This window comes from Fonsecaea multimorphosa (assembly GCF_000836435.1).
Source record: "Fonsecaea multimorphosa CBS 102226 unplaced genomic scaffold supercont1.31, whole genome shotgun sequence".
Classification (NCBI taxonomy): Eukaryota; Fungi; Ascomycota; class Eurotiomycetes; order Chaetothyriales; family Herpotrichiellaceae; genus Fonsecaea; species Fonsecaea multimorphosa.
The window spans coordinates 105,898-122,145 of NW_015971665.1; the positions used below are offsets into that span (position 1 = coordinate 105,898).

Sequence of the window (16,248 nt, forward strand, 5' to 3'; positions counted from 1 at the left end):
GGCGCAACTCCAAACCCGAGGCCCTTCTCTACCTACTAGTACCCCGTACACCCAACGGTGGTTGAAATGCACTCCTCCGAACCTACCGACTATACGAGGTAGTCAGATATCCCCTCAAAGCTAGCATCTAACAACGGCCTCGTATGTCACCAGCCTAATGCGGATCTCGGATTGCTCCTCCTCCAATACGCACTCCCACGTTCCTGGCCTCGCACAAATCGCACCAACCACCGCTCGATGCAGTCCATGAACACACCGTTACCATCGTTGACCGCCGCTATCAGTATGATGGAATCCCGCGCTATCAAAAAAACATACCGAGTACGAGGTACTGCGTAGAGGGAATAAGAACCTGGAATCCATGATACTTGAAGACTGAGTGCCCTGCTCCCGCCACCCCGCGGCAGGGCCAAATTCCCCGTCTCCATCTCATACCGACAAAACAGGCCTTAGGTGCTGACTCTTGGATGATTAACTCTCCACTCATCTCAAAGCAGTATCTCTTTTCGATTCGCTGGTGCCTGAGATGGACGGTCCAATTCAGGGTCCAACCCGTTTTCTGCCTCGGAGTCGGGGACGAGGTTTGATCATTTTTTATTTCCTGAAAAATGTCGCGCCGCAACCGAATACGCCGCGGCCCTAAGGCTCACCCGGATATGCACTACATACAGTCATCTGTGGACGTGGTTCACAGACTCGGTTATGCATCGTGAGACTGCTTTCCACCCTCGAGAGCTGACTTACTCGTGCGTAGCATGGTCGCCCATCAGGCTTTCGTCAACACCTGATGGTGGGTCAGCTCTCACAGCATGTTTGCACAGCATGATTACTCGTATGCAGATGCAAGTGGCATTTCGCGTTGCCCCTGAGGCTAGTGGCTGTGGCTCACTAGGCCGTGGGCTGACCCTTTTCTTCCGGCCTTGTTCTTATGTGCCACTTTCTCTCGAATCCGATCAATTCTGCATAAGTTGAAAGTACCCAATATGCAACCGATGCTCAATCACTGTACACTCGAGTACTCTTTTTGTGCTCAATCCCCATCGCCCTGCCTTTCCACTCCCTTGGCCATGACATGCATAAATGCCTGATATCCGCCCACCCGAGTAAAACCCTGTACCTAGCACTCAACCCCAAAAACAACAAAATTGGTGGGTATCACAAGAAAAGTAACAACAACATCGTTAATGAATCCTCCAATGTTGAATTCTTCCGCCACATCTGTACAATTCGGTTCGCTGGCCAATGTGCGTGGGTGTCGGTCTATCCCAAGTCTCCGCGACCGGGTGAGGCTTCAATCCTCGGGTATCTGGAATATCATCTGGCTGCTACCGTCCCTTCCCAGCTTCTCGTCGATATAGTCCAAGGCATCCGGTTGTGCTGCAGTCGGCGTTCGATCGAGTTTGACGCGCTGCAAGATCTGCGCCATCGAAGAGTCTCCTGCCGCTGTGGTGCGCCGGCTGTCCTCGTCACCAACGCCATCTTCCCAAGGCACACCCTGTGCGCGACAATAATTGCGAAATAGATACTTTTGCATCCTCGAAACTTGCATGTCCCACTTTTCGTCCAGGGTGCTCATCACTGCAGCCACGTCCTGATCGGTAAACGACGCGGTGGAAGTTGTCGAGTTACTGTGCCGGTGTCCATGTCCCTTGCCGTGGGGTTTCCCAGTCAATGTCCCTGTCAAAGCCTTCTTGATCGCCCCGCCACCACTCTTAGGGGTCTTAGGGTGGTCCGCGCGCTCCATGGTTTCGATCTCGCGGCGCACTTTATCCATTGTTTTTGCTCTATCGTGGTCCATCGTCGACATATACAACAGTGTGTGATTTTTCTCGAGCGCATTGACAAGCGCCGTGAAACTTTGCAGATTAATGTCATTGTGTTCGCAGTGGATCTCCAGCAACGTTTCGTTCCTCTCCAGCACCTCGGCTAACGTGCTTGCGCCTTGTAAACCCAGTGCCTGGTATTCGATGCGCAGTAGCTTTAAGGAAGTGTTCTTTTCCAACCCTCTCAGCGCAATATTAAGGCCAATGCCGAAGCGGGTGGTGTCCAGATGCGCATGTTCGCCGCTGATGTCAAGCTCCTCCAAGGTCCGGTTCGTGGCAAACATCTCCTTCAACGCCTCGCAGGTCTCAACACTGGCATCGTATGGCAACGAAGCACGTGATATGTCCAAACTTCGTAACGTCGTATTGACTTTCAGGGCATTGATCAATTCGCGAAAGTGGTTTTCTTTCTCAAAATCCATCATCCGCAAACTTAATGACGAAGGGCCACAGTTTTGAGCAATCGTCTTAAATAGAACCGTGTTCCCCGTCTTTAGCCGGTTCTCGTTGGCACTCACGTGCATGGTTCGGGGCTGCATATCGTCTCGAGTCATTGACCGGAAGAAGGTCGCAAGATCGAATCCCGTCAAACCACATTGATTGACGTGTAGCTCTCGAAGGATATCAGACTTTGATGTCGCCAGGTACGCAGATATCGAGTCCACTGTCTGCTCATTGAGAGCGGTCTGCGACAAATACAACGCTTCGAGTCTCCAAGCCAAAAGCACTTCGGGTGGGAGCAAAGGCTCTGAACCAGCGGTCTTTTGCACTCGCGTGAGATTCAGGCGCCGGATTCGGGTAAAAGCACCCATTCCGCGCTGAAAAAGCTCGGGGCTAAATCGACCTTGCGCTCCCGATATGTCGATAACCTCGACAGTGCTCTCCTGAATTGCCAATGTGGACAAGAGCACGTCAATATCATGGACTGAGAGGCCGCAGTCGCCGATTTCAAGCGCTCGAAGATGGCATTTCCTCTCCGACGCCGCATCAACGAGGAAGTTCAGGTCGGAATCTGATAGTCGAAGGCCTGTGAGCACAATCCAGTCCAGGTTGGTCAAGGACCTCTTGCACAGTGGCGTCAGAGCCTCCAGGATTCCACAGCTCAAAGCTTCTCCGTCACTCGCTTGTGCTTGTCGTGGAATGGTATGCGAGAAATCTAGCCGTCTCAACCGCCGGCTCTTCAACGCCAACACTCTGATCTCTTGCGACAGAACGGGCAGCTCTTGGTGGCCAGCGATGTTAGTAGGATTTCCAGACCGTGTGAACAGGCTATCCAAGTCCGATCCGAACCCATCGTAGTAGAGACGCAGCGGCAATAGATTGATACGTGCGAAAGAGATTGACGAGAACGACTCATTGTACCGTAAGGCTCGGAATACAGCGAGTAATTCGAGGGCGGAATAAGCGGTACCATTTGACGGTGGAAGCAGTTGAAAGCATGGTGCATCTTCACAGTCATAATCAACAGAATAGCAAATGCGGGACGTGTCCACATCATAGCCTGCACAGTACGCGATCAATGTTCGATCAAAGCAGTCGTGCTCCTCTTTTGGAAAATTCGGTGGGATCATCTGGTCGTCGATTTCTGCAGGGACGTCGAAGATGAAAGGCTGCCTCAGCCATTCGGGTCGAAGGTATTCCGAAGCAGATCTTAGCCGTAGCGCAATTTGTCCAGCGGAATATGAAGCTAGCTGTAGCACGCATGGTTGTGCCATTGGCGGTTTGAAAGTCAACTGGAACCCGTCGTCGTCTGCCACGACCTTAATCGAAGTCAAGGTCACAATAGCGTAGGATGTCATGGCATCCAGCTCGCTGAGAGAGGTACTCGATGAACGTGTGGAAGATCTCTGGAGGGGCACCAGATGAATTTTGTGCAATCCGATAACGAGGTAGCAGGTTGTTGAAGACCCGAGTCTGGTCAGATCTTCAGCTGATGCCCTCCCCGTAGACTTGTTGATTTGCCGTTGAATGACTTTGGAGACGTGGAAATGCTCAGGGTCATAGTCTCTCTCCCGCTCCACGACACGCGCAAGATGCTCGACCGTTCGATCTTGGATGTGCTGCTCGACGAGAGACCTCGCCTGATCGCAGGCTGAACGAATGGCGGCAATCCATAGCTCTGCCTCGCGCATCTCGTTCAACTGTAGCTGAATGGCAGACGCTCTTCTTGCGCGTTCATCAAGGTATGCCACTTCCACCACAGGAGAAGGCCGTCCATCGTCGATCTTATACACCGCAACCACCTGGTCCAGGGGAACGCCTGAGGTGATGTCCGTATACGCTGACATTTGGAGTTCTTGATAGGAACCCACAGACGAAGTTCTCGCGGTATGACCCTTGTGGAGGCTATTGGGGATGCTAGGAAACATTTCGGCGGCTTTGATTTGGCTCCTGAATCGAATGAGGTGTGATTCGGTCAGGACTATGAACTGGGTCCTTTTTCTGAACATGTTGCTTGAGCCGGCTTGCACTTCACCATATTGGAGAACTCTGCTGCCCAAGAGTCCCTTCACGTTCATGTCCGGTTCGTCATGGAAGGACGAAGCTTTTGAGTCGGACCTCGTCAGAGCAAGCTTTTCGTCTTCGTCGAGGGAGTGTAACGAGCGCAGGGACCCAAACACTGAGGTCCGACTGGATTTCTGCAAGGTTCTAGGACGAGGTTTGGGACTCGATGGATCCGAGTCCACGGGGCTAGGTAGGTAGTCACTGGACCGCTTCTCCAGCAGGGGACTTGGAGGTATTTGTATCGTTGGCCTGTCGTCCGCCTTCTGGCGGAAAATGCTCAGGCTTTTCCTCCTGCGTTTGTCTGCCATGTTGAATCAAGGTGGAAACGGATTGAAGACGGCCAATCGCTCCCACCAAGCAAACACTGCACGACGCAGAGTTGTTTCGAAGGTCTGTCAAGTCTCAGGAGAAACTCATGGGTCTCTCAAGGTACACATGTTCCCAGGGACTGAGCACTCCCCGACATGCCAACTCGCCATTCAATGTGCCTGCCTCCTCTTTCAGCGAGACGCTGTCGGCGTCCGGGACATGGCCGGGGACGGTATTAAGCTCAGCATGTGACTCGGCGTCCCAAAGTAGGATTCGAAAAGTAGATTGCGGTAGGAGGTCGGTTTCCCGGACTGTGCTTCGTGTCTGGAACTTGGTGATGCTCTGCGAGCGATATATTGGAGGTGACAAGGTCAAGTCAGGGAGCTCATAGGACGCAGCAGGGGCAGAAGAGGGTTTGACAGGTGGTACAAGGTATTCGGTCCAAGAGGGACGAGCAAGAGAATTGTGGTGATGGGTGGTGGGGGGGTAAATTTGGGAGGTTGGATTGTGTCTCTCCGTAGAAGCAGAGGAAATCTTGTCGGGTGATGGACAAGTCAATTCAGGACTTCAGGGCCATTAAAACCGGACCAGGCGGTGGATCGGCAGTCGGACGTAATGGTTACTTCAATAACGGCTCGGTTGTTGCTTTGATGATAGACTCGTGGACTCGGGAGCACCAAGATGGCTTTCTCTGCGAGGCGGCGAGGCGGATAAAATATCCACAGGCGGACTGGCTGGATGAAACTGGTGGACGCGCACATGGACCTGATGGGACCTTGATAACAAGCGCTCCGGTGTCAGTCCACTCACAATGTATTATCTGGGAAGAAAGGTGCCATACCTAGGTACCTACCTTGGTGGGTGTGCCCATCTCCTCATGCAGGGCTCTCGGCGGCAGCTGTAAAGGAGGGGGCGATCTGGATAGCCCTGGAGAGCCCGTCCGTAGTCGCAGGTGGGATAGGCCTATCTCTGTCGAGGAGTACCTAGTCACCAACATGGTAGGATCAGACCTGGAGCGCGATTGGCGAGCTCAGCCCGGAATTCATCTTTCTGGCGCATTGGCTTGATGGAGATTGCCGGACCACGCCACACTGGGTGGCGGCGAGAGCGGCAGTTCATCCAGAGTTCCGTCAGCCCTGAGTCCCTGACAAGTCCTGGGATCCCTGTTATCGCTATATCCATCGCCGTCATTATGCAGCCGGTTCAGGGTGTGGGAATAGGTGGTCCTCTCTGTCGACAAGGTCTCAACAATGGGGCCGCTTTCGAGATGAACAGGTGAAAGAATGTAAAAATATGACAGTGCCCCTGTTTGTGCTGCATGAGTAGCACCATGGTTGTCTCGAAATATAGTATTTGCTGTTTTTGGATCATGAGACATGTCTCTCGTCTATTTCCTAATCCTATGTATAACATATCCCTAATGCTTTTGACATGCTCCCGAGAACACATCAATGGACACGTTCGCAATTCCCAGGGAGGAGTGCTTTTTCCTTCTAGTATACACAGATTATTTATCATCTATCATCCCCATAAAGTACAACCCGTTTGCGCTGGGCATCAAGTTTGTCCAGATGACGCCGCCACTGTGCTCCGCTGCGGCTCATCGATACGAGACGTCGAATGTAGAAGCTGGCGGCTTCGTCTGCATCCTGTGGAGCTTCCAGCGAGGCTTTGCGTCGATTCTTGCACAAGGCGTAATGCCGACGAGCTTGATGGTCGGAGAGCGGCTTCAGCGTGTACTGCAGCTTCCAGGTATCTCCTTCTTTCAGGTTTTCAGGTCGGACGACAGGCAGTCCGTTGACCAGATTCCGAATATTCAGCTTCCATGCCGACAATGGTTTCAGCATTTGGGATCCGGCAATTGACCCTTCGAGGGCCGAAGTGTGGAAATCTGACGTGCCTTCTTCGGGTTTTCCCCTTGATTGGGAGACGTCGTCATCACCCGGTTTTGATCCCAAAGCCTCGTTGATATTCATACCCAAGATGCTGTCCAGAAATGCGACATTTGCGGCGTTGGAGCGACCAGATGGATCCGCAGTTCTGGTAGATGGGGTGACGGGCTTTGGGGAGGAGTCAGATTCGTTGTTAGATCCAGCGTCGTCGCTTTCGGCCTCAAGCTCTGTCTCATCCTCGTCATGGGCGCTCTCGTGCTCTTGGGTCTGTCGAGGGTTAAAGAGACGTTCCTCGAATGCTCGGATTTCTTCCTTTTTCAGATTTTGAATCTCGACGATCTCTTCCTCCGTGACCGGCTCCGCAAAGATATACATGTAAGGAGGAGACGTGGCCGTGGCCTCCCTGGCTTCAAAGTGAAACCGAAGGGATCGACCTGGGTGCTTCATCGTCGCTTCGTTGAAAATGTTATTCAGGAGCTGGATGCTTAGTGAGAATTCCTGGTCTCCCAAAGTTTGGTTGGACTGGCCGTGCAGCGCCAGATCAAGCTCCGAAATAGGTACGTACTGAAACCCAAACAGACGTTCGGTGTTGTGATATGCGACGAAAATGCCGTCCATGCGGCCCATGCGGACCTGGAGAGAGTACTTGAGAAAGGCAGATCTCATCATGTCGTAGTACTCTCGTTCATACGATTCCCAGGTTCCAAATCTCTGCTTAATCTGATAGCCCGCACCTACTTCATGGTTGTGGACCATCATGCGGACAGCTGCCACCGCTCGCGTCTTGAGATCAAACATGCCTGTTCCGGGCAGGCGAGGATCGTGCGCGTCAAGTTGGGAACGCAAAAGGAACTCGCCCAGTCCTGAATAGTGATATACCTCGGGTTCAGTGGCGGGCATCTGTTCCCCTTTATCCGCATCCTTGGTCCTTCTATAGCGTTCGAATTCGTCTTTGTCGAGTGTCAAGAGCTTCTCCATAGAGCGGCCGAGACTCATGAGGATATTTGCAGAATCGAATTCTTTATCCGCATCCACGGCATATACCCCGTCTTTGTGCCGGAGAAAGATTGCCGTGGGGCCTCTCTGCAGCCTCGTAAAATGGACGCCATCGTCCTTGAACCCTCGAGTCAAGGTCTCCAAGTTGAGACTCCGAAAAGCTGAAAGAAGGAAATGGAAATGGGAAAGGACTCCCGACATACTTGATGTGGAACCGATATAGCGTTTTGTGTGTTGCAGGGCCACTTCTCGAAGGTGGATATCCTCAGATGAGGTAATGTACTTGTTCAACGCTTCGTAATTGAACTCGGAGGCAGGCATTAGGGTGCCGAGATATGGATCGAAGTTCCATACTCTTGACCGTGGATCCTGTAGCTGGTAGACGCCAGGATTGAATAACACACGCGACAAGTCGTGGCTGAGTCTCGGCACATTCGGAGGCTCCGAGGTCAAAGGTACCAGTGAGAATGCGTCACCCATTGCCTCTCGCACACTGTCTCCTATCATGAGGGCAATTCTGTCCTTGTCCTTTTCTTGCGGCATGACCTCATGTCTCCGCGTTGTATCTTGTCTAAGTCTCTGCGGGATTTTGCCAGCAATGATAATATCCTCGTTATGGTCCTCGGTCGCAGGGACAACCTTTCGGAAAGGGCGCAGCAGGGAATTGGAAGTTTCGATGCTCAGAGCGTGCGGTTCTGGTGTTGGTGGGCCTCTTGTCATTTCTGACGCCGGAGATGCCTCTGCATGCGGACCAACAGGATCTGAGACTAGACTGCTGTCCAGCAATCCTAGCGCGCTTAATATTCTTGCTGCTTCGTCCGAGAGAGGTTGATTCCCGCTTCCCAACAAGGGCACCACAAGCCCAAGGTCATTGTCCACCTCTTCGTAGGAACGTCCAGAATAGACGGACCGAAGCTTGGCCACTCCACGGTTGAAACCCGTCCATCTGCTCCGGAGCTGTAACCGATCCAGCACCTCGTCTATGGTCAAGTCCTGGGTCCCCGATGCAACATTTGGTATCAATTTTGAAGCGGTACGGCGCATCTTCGTCCTGAATCGTGCGTAGGCATAGAGCTCGTCTTTCTGGGCTGGGGTCAACGCATGATCTGCGGTCGAGCGCAACTGCGCTGCTGCAGGTCCTTCCGCTAGCTGTCCTTGAGCCCTTGGTTTCTGAGTCGAGTTCTTTCGGCCGCCATGGGCCTTCTTGCCTTTAGCATCCTCGCCATTCTCTTGTATAGACGCGCCCTGTCTCTCTGCATCGCCCTGCACAACTTTCCGGATCCGGGTACGGTTCCGAAGACGCTGGACGCTGCTAGAGCAGAACAATCGTGGATTTTGAGTAGGTGAGATTGCGAAGGAAACTCTTGCGCCCGTCCGGGCACCGTAGTTGAATTGACATGGTGGACATATGCAATGCCTCACCGAGCGAGGCAGCATGTGAAAAGTGTTGCCAGCGAGAACAAGGTGGAAAGACGGTGGAATCCCGTTTTGCAAAGGGTCTGTTCTTGCAGGAGGGACAGTTCGATCGGTGAGGGACGCAGAGGAATTAGAGAGCAAAGAACCAGAAAGTCTGTTTGTGCGAGTCTGTTGGTGAAACAATGGACTACCAGAGTCAATGCTCATTCGCATGCCTGCGACTCGGACTTTTTTCCAGGGATCGCCCAGCGCAGTCGTCATGCTCCTCCGTAGTCTAGTGTGGAGCATGTGCCCAGCCTCGTCAGAGCTTTATGGTTCTCCTTTTCCACTCGTCCCCGTTGACACTCCCGCCCAAGAGCACTTCGCGGGCATTCTTCTATTGCGGCCGGGGATACACAATGTACTGGCTGGAGCCAATTGAAGCAAGTTGAAGAAATGGCCCATGCTTGAATTGCTTATAATCGAATTCTACAGTCTATTCCATCTAGTGTAACAATGATCCTTCTCCGTCCATCCGCTATTCCCGCCCATGACCACCACCACACTATCAACACACGTACCCTGGTCTTCACCAAGGCAGAATTGTGCCGTCAATGTTGAAGAACTTGGCCCCATCAGCGCTAGTCAGTCCGTCTACTATCTTCATGATCTTCTGGACTGATTCAGTCGATGGCATCGCACCGTCGCCACCAAGCCTGCCCATATCGGTGTCGACCCAGCCCGGATGGACCGCCACCACAGTAAATCCATCTTCGTGGAGCTCATTGTGGAATTGGACAGTCAACATGTTACCGGCGGCTTTGGAGGTTGCGTAAGGCCCGCGGAGCCCCCATTTCTCGCCGACTTGGCCGGCAAGAGAAGCCGCGGTGGAAGAGATGTAAATGATCTTCCGGGTCTTGCGAGCTCTCAGTGCCGGAATGAACGCATTGATCACTCTGTGGGGACCGGCGACATTGGTGTCAAGGTAGTGAAGGAGTCTGTCGGAAGATATCTGGGTAAGGAGCTCATCTTCGCCGATGGCGCCATTGACGATCAGTGTGTCTGCCTCCTTAACATTTGCAGCTGCAGCATCGACAGATTGCTGGTTGGTCTGGTCGAGTTCGAGGACATCAATGTTGGCTGCGCCCAGATCGAAGGGCTTGCGCATGGTTGCGATGACATGGTGTTCCGGATTCTGGGCGAGGTATTTTGCCAGCTCCAAGCCAATACCTCTGCTTGCGCCAATGACAATGGTGGTGTTGGAAGTCATGATGAAGATGTCCGCGAATGAACTATCTGGAGTTGCTCGAACTATTCTCGGGCTGGATGATTTTCTATCGTGAAGTTTTGGTGTCGTGGCTCAGTTGCTTCTTGGGAACGGACAAGGCAGCAGAGAGGGGGCAAGAAGATCTGATTTATAGTCATCTTCATCAGTCAAGAAGCCAGCCATGGTAAAGCGAGGGCCATTGTGTCTTCCCTGCCATTAGTCAATGACCCCTTTACACAGACAAGGCTGAGCAGCACGCGGAGCGGCGGAATGAGAAAGCCTCCGCAAGCCCGCAGGGCCGCTGAGTCAGGGCACGAACACGCGAGTATTTCAACCACTCAAATACCGCATTCAGGCTTCGGAGTATCTGTTCATTGGTCTGAAGCGAGCTCACATGAAGCCGACAATGCTCCCATGTTTTGAAATGCTCGACGTATTGCGGACCGAAGAAAAGGACCATATCTCCGTCTGAACATCAGTGGTCGTGTATCTTTTCTTCCATACTCTGACAGCTCAGCAACACTTCGCTGCCTCGCCCAGAAAGTTCGCAGGCAGGATTTGCCATGATTAACGCTCAGCGGACCTAGGATGGACCCCAAGACTCGAGGTTCAGCAGGGTGCAGGCCTCCTTTCCTTGTTTTCTCTCCACCAGCTTACCGATCTTGTAGATGGTTTCGCCCTGCGCTTCGAGAATTTTCCTCACCTCTCCCGAAGCAACATCAGACACGACAAGGACCATGCCCACTCCGTTGTTGAAAGTCCGACTCATCTCCTCGTTGCTGACATTACCCGCTTCTTGAAGCCACTTGAACACCCCAGAGCGGTCCCAGGCAGAAACGTCGATCTCGGCCGTAAGATGGTCGGGAAGCATTCTGGGAACATTTTCCAAAAGCCCGCCTCCCGTGATATGCGCCATGCCTTTGACCAGGTCTCGCTTGATTGCTTGCAACAGAGAAACCACATATATTCGGGTCGGCGTAAGCAGCGATCTGCCTACTGTGGTTTCCGGACTCCACGGCGCAATATCTGACAAGGCCAGATGCATCTTCTCAACAATGCGACGGACCAGGGAGAAACCATTCGAGTGGACTCCGCTCGATGCCAGACCAAGCAGGACATCACCTTCGACCATGCTTTCCAGGTCAGGCAATATTCTCTTCCCAGCAGGTGTGTCGACTGCTCCCAGAGCGGCACCAACTGCGTCGTATTCGGTCCCGTTCAACAAACCTGGCATTTCAGCAGTCTCTCCCCCAACAAGAGCGCAGTTAGCAATCTTGCAGCCTTCGCAGACACCGCGAATAAAGTCACTCGCGATGTCAACATCGAGGATACTGCAGGTGTAGCAGTCGAGGAACATGAGTGGCTCCGCTCCCTGCACAACAAGATCATTCACGTTCATAGCCACCAGGTCGATGCCGACAGTGTCGTGGACATTCATGGCATGAGCAATCTTGAGTTTTGTGCCGACCCCGTCAATGGCTCCAATGACGATAGGAGACTTTTCGTGGAAGCCAGCTTTTGCAAGGTCAAAGGCGCCACCAAAGCCACCGATGACGGCGTCAGCCCCAGGACGGGCGGTTGCCTTCACCGCAGGCTTGATCCGGGACACGAGGCTGTTCCCAGCATCTATTGACACTCCTGCCGACGCATAGGTCATGGCAGCCTCTTCTGGGCCTTTGTCCTGCGCCTTTCGCTTAAATGCTCGATGACCAATGTCTTTTCTAAAATGCATTCCATTAAATCTGATACACTCCATCCCCTTGTATGCCCTGGCCACAGCCTCTTCCAACGTATCGGCACTCGAGGTCGAACCGATCACCCGGCCTCCAGTCGAAATGATTTGCTTTCCGTCCTTCACTGTGCCGGCGTGAAAGATGAATGTGTCATCAGGAATCGTTTGTTGTACTGTGATGGGTCTGTTTTTCGCATAGGAGCCAGGGTACCCTTCAGCGCATGCCACCACCGTGGCGGCGAACTTGGATTCAATCTTGAGGTCAACTCCATCCAGCCAATGTTCCGTACATGCCAGCATGACTTTTGCCAGATCAGTATCGTCGCTCAGCAGAGGCAGCAATGTCTGTGTTTCGGGGTCTCCTCCTCTGACATTGTATTCCAGGACTTTGGGCCCGTTTTTGGTGATCATCAAGCCAGTGAAGAGCATCCCAACGAAGGGCATTCCCTCACGCCGCATACAGTCGACCGTGGGCTGAACAATTTCTCGGTCAATCTGTGCAATGAGCTCTTTGGAAGCGACTCTTGTCGGCGCATAGCAGCCCATACCTCCTGTGTTGGGGCCTTGATCACCGTCAAAAACACGCTTGTGGTCCTGAGCAGGCGGTAATGATCGAATAGTGTAACCGTCACTGAAAGAGAGCACACTTAACTCCTCGCCCTCGAGAAACTCCTCAATCACGACCTGTGAGCCGGCTGAGCCGAATTCGCGGTCTACCATGATCATTTTCAAAGCATCGTGTGCCTCTTGTTTCGTCTTGGGAATGATGACGCCCTTTCCGGCGGCAAGACCGTCGGCCTTGATCACGACATCATGGTTGACTGAGTCCAGGTATTCGCGTGCCGAAGCGTAGTTGCTGAAATTGCGAAACGCTGCTGTTGGAATTCCGTGCCGCAGCATAAAATCCTTTGAGAAGGCCTTGGATCCCTCCATTCTCGCAGCCGCCTTGCTGGGGCCGAAACACCGGATGCCCACGGCTCTGAAGAACTGCTCAATACCTGCGACCAGAGGTGCCTCGGGGCCAACGACGACCAAGTTGAGACCGTGCTTCCTGGCATGAGCAACGAGTTCTGTGAAGTCATCGGAACAGATGTGCACATTGACAATGTTGTCGGCCTCTGTGCCTCCGTTACCGGGAGCAATGTGGACCACATCGACCGAGGGTGACCTGGCCAGCTTCCAGGCCAGAGCATGTTCTCGGCCGCCCGAGCCAACGACAAGGATCCGTAGTCTCTCGGTCGCCATCGCAAGATACCTAGATAAGTAGATCAGAAGATAACTCGAAGACGAGCAGTCAGAGTCCCGCTCATGAAGTCAAGTTGTTGTCTATCATCAAATTGCAGAGTCCAGCTCTTAGGATCAGACCCGTCAACCGGAGGGGCAAGGAGAAAAAAAAAGAGGGAATTGATGCCAAGCCATGGAAAATCTCGTCGCGGCTCACCCGCTTTAGGAAAGACCTTGATGCCATCCTACGATCGGTCCCATCTTACCCCGCCGTACTTGCTGCATCAGGGTCGGCTATCGCCGTCGATATGTGTTATTGGACTTTACCGTGCATTAGAGGACATTAGTGAAGGGGCTTGAGTGGTATAGTAAAAGCAGCGTCTGCCAGACATCCCCAAATGCCTACGAGGTACAGAGGACGGAGTATATGGCAACATGGCTCAGAGCCAGCTTTTGTCTTCCATCTAGCGGCAGCACAGTCTATCGTCCTGTCTAGCAAGGAGATCAGGACTGGCTGACTATTGAAACCAAAGACATGAATCCGGATATAATGAGACGGGAGCAGTGGCCGAGAATTAGTACTCAGACGATTGGCAAAGGAGAAGATGACCTCCCATCTCTGGCTTCGCTCCCACGAGACTCGCTCCAATATGTCCTGGTCGAGGTCCGTACGCTGATAGTCTCTTATACGTTGCGATCTCGGTGTAGTGTATGAGACTATCTGCCCGCCTTTCGATAGACTTTGGTGCGATATATTCGACAGCGTATGCAATGATCTCCCCAGGTCAAATATCCTTCTCTTGACCCAGCAGATTCCTTTCATGCTGGACTTCTCTGGACATATTCTCGAAGAACCCCAAAATCGAATCACCCAAGTTGTCAGAAGCAACAAACCCAGTGGAAGAAGAGAATAGCAAAAGCAACAAAGAAATTTCCGGGAGTCGCGTGGCGGGGATTTTCACTTTGTATGCTTGACTCCGATTGGCCAGCCGAACTTTTGGAGGAGACGAGTCAAAGATCCTCAGATCTCGCGCCCTTTTGCTTTTCGACAAAACCCCTTTTGGTGGGAAAGGATTGTTGGCACAAATACACCTCGACGAGGACAGTGGAAAGGTTGCACACTCCTGACAGGATCCGTGGTGAGCAGTATCTCAAAAAAAAAGAAGGGAGACAAAAGCAAAGACAAGACCAACAAGCGGCGCTCACTAGCATCTACAACACCCACTTCTCGTGAGCTGTGTGTCATAACCAAGGAACTGCCCACATTCAAAGCGCACACCCTTCTCCAGGTCCGTCTGGACCACCGCTGTTCGCCATGTATCTCATAAGTGAGTCTGTCCTTACTTCATAACCCTATACAACCATTTCTGCCAACCAGCCCTAACCAGCGAGACAGAGGTGCCATGTTCGTCAGCCAACATCGGTAAGTTCAGCCTTGTGGTGGTGGTTGTGTATACCCGATCCCATCTTATATTCTGATCTCGTCTTCCCTACTTACCAACGGCTTTGCTGCTCCCCTCCAGGGCCTGGCTTCGATGTCATCGGTCTGGCACTGTCCATGTATCTCGAGATCCGGGTGAGCGTCGACACGTCGGCACGCGCAGAGCCAGCGACCAACCCGCTCAACTGCACCGTCAGCTACACGGGCGTGGGCGCCGAGGACATTGACCTGGACCCGGAAAACAACCTGCTGACCCGGACGGCGCTGTACGTGCTGCGGTGCCACGGCCAGCACGAGTTCCCCGCGCAGACGCACGTGCACATCCACAATCCCATCCCGCTGGGTCGCGGCCTGGGGTCCTCTGGTGCCGCCGTGGTCGGGGGCGTGCTGCTGGGCAACGTCGTCGGCAAGCTGGACCTGCCCAAGCCCCGGCTGCTGGATTTCTGCCTCATGGTCGAACGCCACCCGGACAACGTTGCCGCGGCCCTCTACGGCGGCTTCGTGGGGACCTATCTCAACGAGCTCGACCCCGTCGACATGGCCCGCAAGGAGGTCCCGCTCTCAGAAGTCCTGCCCGAACCCGCGGGGGGCATCGACACGGGTCTCACACCCCCGATCCCGCCCGAGAACATTGGCCACTATAGGAGGTTCAACTGGGCCAAGGAAATCAAGGCCCTGGCAATCATCCCGGACTTTGAGGTGAGCACCGCCAAAGCCAGACAGGTGTTGCCCAAGGAGTACTCCAGGCAAGACATGGTAAGTCTCTTATCTATGCCCGTTCCTACAAAGTCTTTCCCTTCCCCAGGATGATCACCTCTGTGCGAGAGGGCAAGGATCCCAGGAAAAAGAACATGGACTAATGATCCTCACCCCTTTGGGGGGAAACGTGATAAATAGATCTTCAACCTCCAACGCATCGCCCTCCTGACCACCGTCCTCTCCGACTCCCCTCCGGATCCCTCTTTGATCTACTCGGCCATGCAGGACAGGATCCACCAGCCTTACCGTGCCGGTCTGATCCCAGCCTTGCCGTCCATACTATCCTCCATGAGCCCCCAGACACACCCGGGTCTGCTGGGCATCTGTCTGTCTGGCGCCGGGCCAACGATACTGGCTCTCGCGACCGACAACTTTGAGAACATCGCCGGAGTCATAATCGGCAAGTTCGGCGACGAAGGCATCACCTGTGAGTGGAAGGTCTTGGAGCCCGCCGAGGATGGGGCCACCGTGCAGGAGATGCCTGGGGACGTATTGACGTATCGGAAAGGGATCAGCAAAGATTGAACCACCAGTCTGCGGTCGGGAATGAGAGCGCACAGCGTCATCATTACTGTCCGATATCAGAGCCTAATTGTGCCCTTTGGAAAAGCATGTCAAAATTGGATATCATTAAGGCACGATCCTAACACGGGATCACCCCTCCAGAGCGCCACATTTTGCACATAGCAGTGAGAATATGAGGGAGACCTAAGCTTGCTGGCATTGCGTTCTAGACACTATCTGGAATGATGATACTCATTGAAGATGTTACTTTTGTCCCGGTACACGCTCCAATGACTCAAGTGTCCTGAAGATGTTCAGACACGCCGCTGTGCTGCAGGAGCACATCGGATCGTTTCCCTGTCGCTTCTGGTTTCCACAATCTATGCTCCGCGTGCCATTTA

At 53.2% G+C, this 16,248-nt stretch overlaps 5 protein-coding genes across 5 annotated transcripts; 1 reads left to right on the forward strand and 4 right to left on the reverse strand.

Moving 5' to 3' along the window:
• Positions 1-1,291: 1,291 nt before the first annotated feature.
• On the reverse strand, positions 1,292-4,636 carry Z520_10567 (uncharacterized protein; the record flags this gene model as incomplete). Its single annotated transcript, XM_016781059.1, has 1 exon — positions 1,292-4,636. The coding sequence occupies one exon, from the start codon at positions 4,634-4,636 to the stop codon at positions 1,292-1,294; it is 3,345 nt and encodes a 1,114-aa protein (XP_016627784.1).
• Positions 4,637-6,151: 1,515 nt separating this feature from the next.
• Z520_10568 (uncharacterized protein) lies at positions 6,152-8,962 on the reverse strand (the record flags this gene model as incomplete). Its single annotated transcript, XM_016781060.1, has 1 exon — positions 6,152-8,962. The coding sequence occupies one exon, from the start codon at positions 8,960-8,962 to the stop codon at positions 6,152-6,154; it is 2,811 nt and encodes a 936-aa protein (XP_016627785.1).
• A 547-nt stretch (positions 8,963-9,509) lies between these two features.
• Positions 9,510-10,190, reverse strand: Z520_10569 (uncharacterized protein; the record flags this gene model as incomplete). The annotated part of the gene is made up of 1 exon (XM_016781061.1): positions 9,510-10,190. The coding sequence occupies one exon, from the start codon at positions 10,188-10,190 to the stop codon at positions 9,510-9,512; it is 681 nt and encodes a 226-aa protein (XP_016627786.1).
• A 580-nt stretch (positions 10,191-10,770) lies between these two features.
• On the reverse strand, positions 10,771-13,164 carry Z520_10570 (uncharacterized protein; the record flags this gene model as incomplete). The annotated part of the gene is made up of 1 exon (XM_016781062.1): positions 10,771-13,164. The coding sequence occupies one exon, from the start codon at positions 13,162-13,164 to the stop codon at positions 10,771-10,773; it is 2,394 nt and encodes a 797-aa protein (XP_016627787.1).
• Positions 13,165-14,458: 1,294 nt separating this feature from the next.
• On the forward strand, positions 14,459-15,868 carry Z520_10571 (uncharacterized protein; the record flags this gene model as incomplete). Its single annotated transcript, XM_016781063.1, has 4 exons — positions 14,459-14,471; positions 14,540-14,566; positions 14,667-15,340; positions 15,482-15,868. The coding sequence occupies 4 exons, from the start codon at positions 14,459-14,461 to the stop codon at positions 15,866-15,868; spliced, it is 1,101 nt and encodes a 366-aa protein (XP_016627788.1).
• Positions 15,869-16,248: the final 380 nt, after the last annotated feature.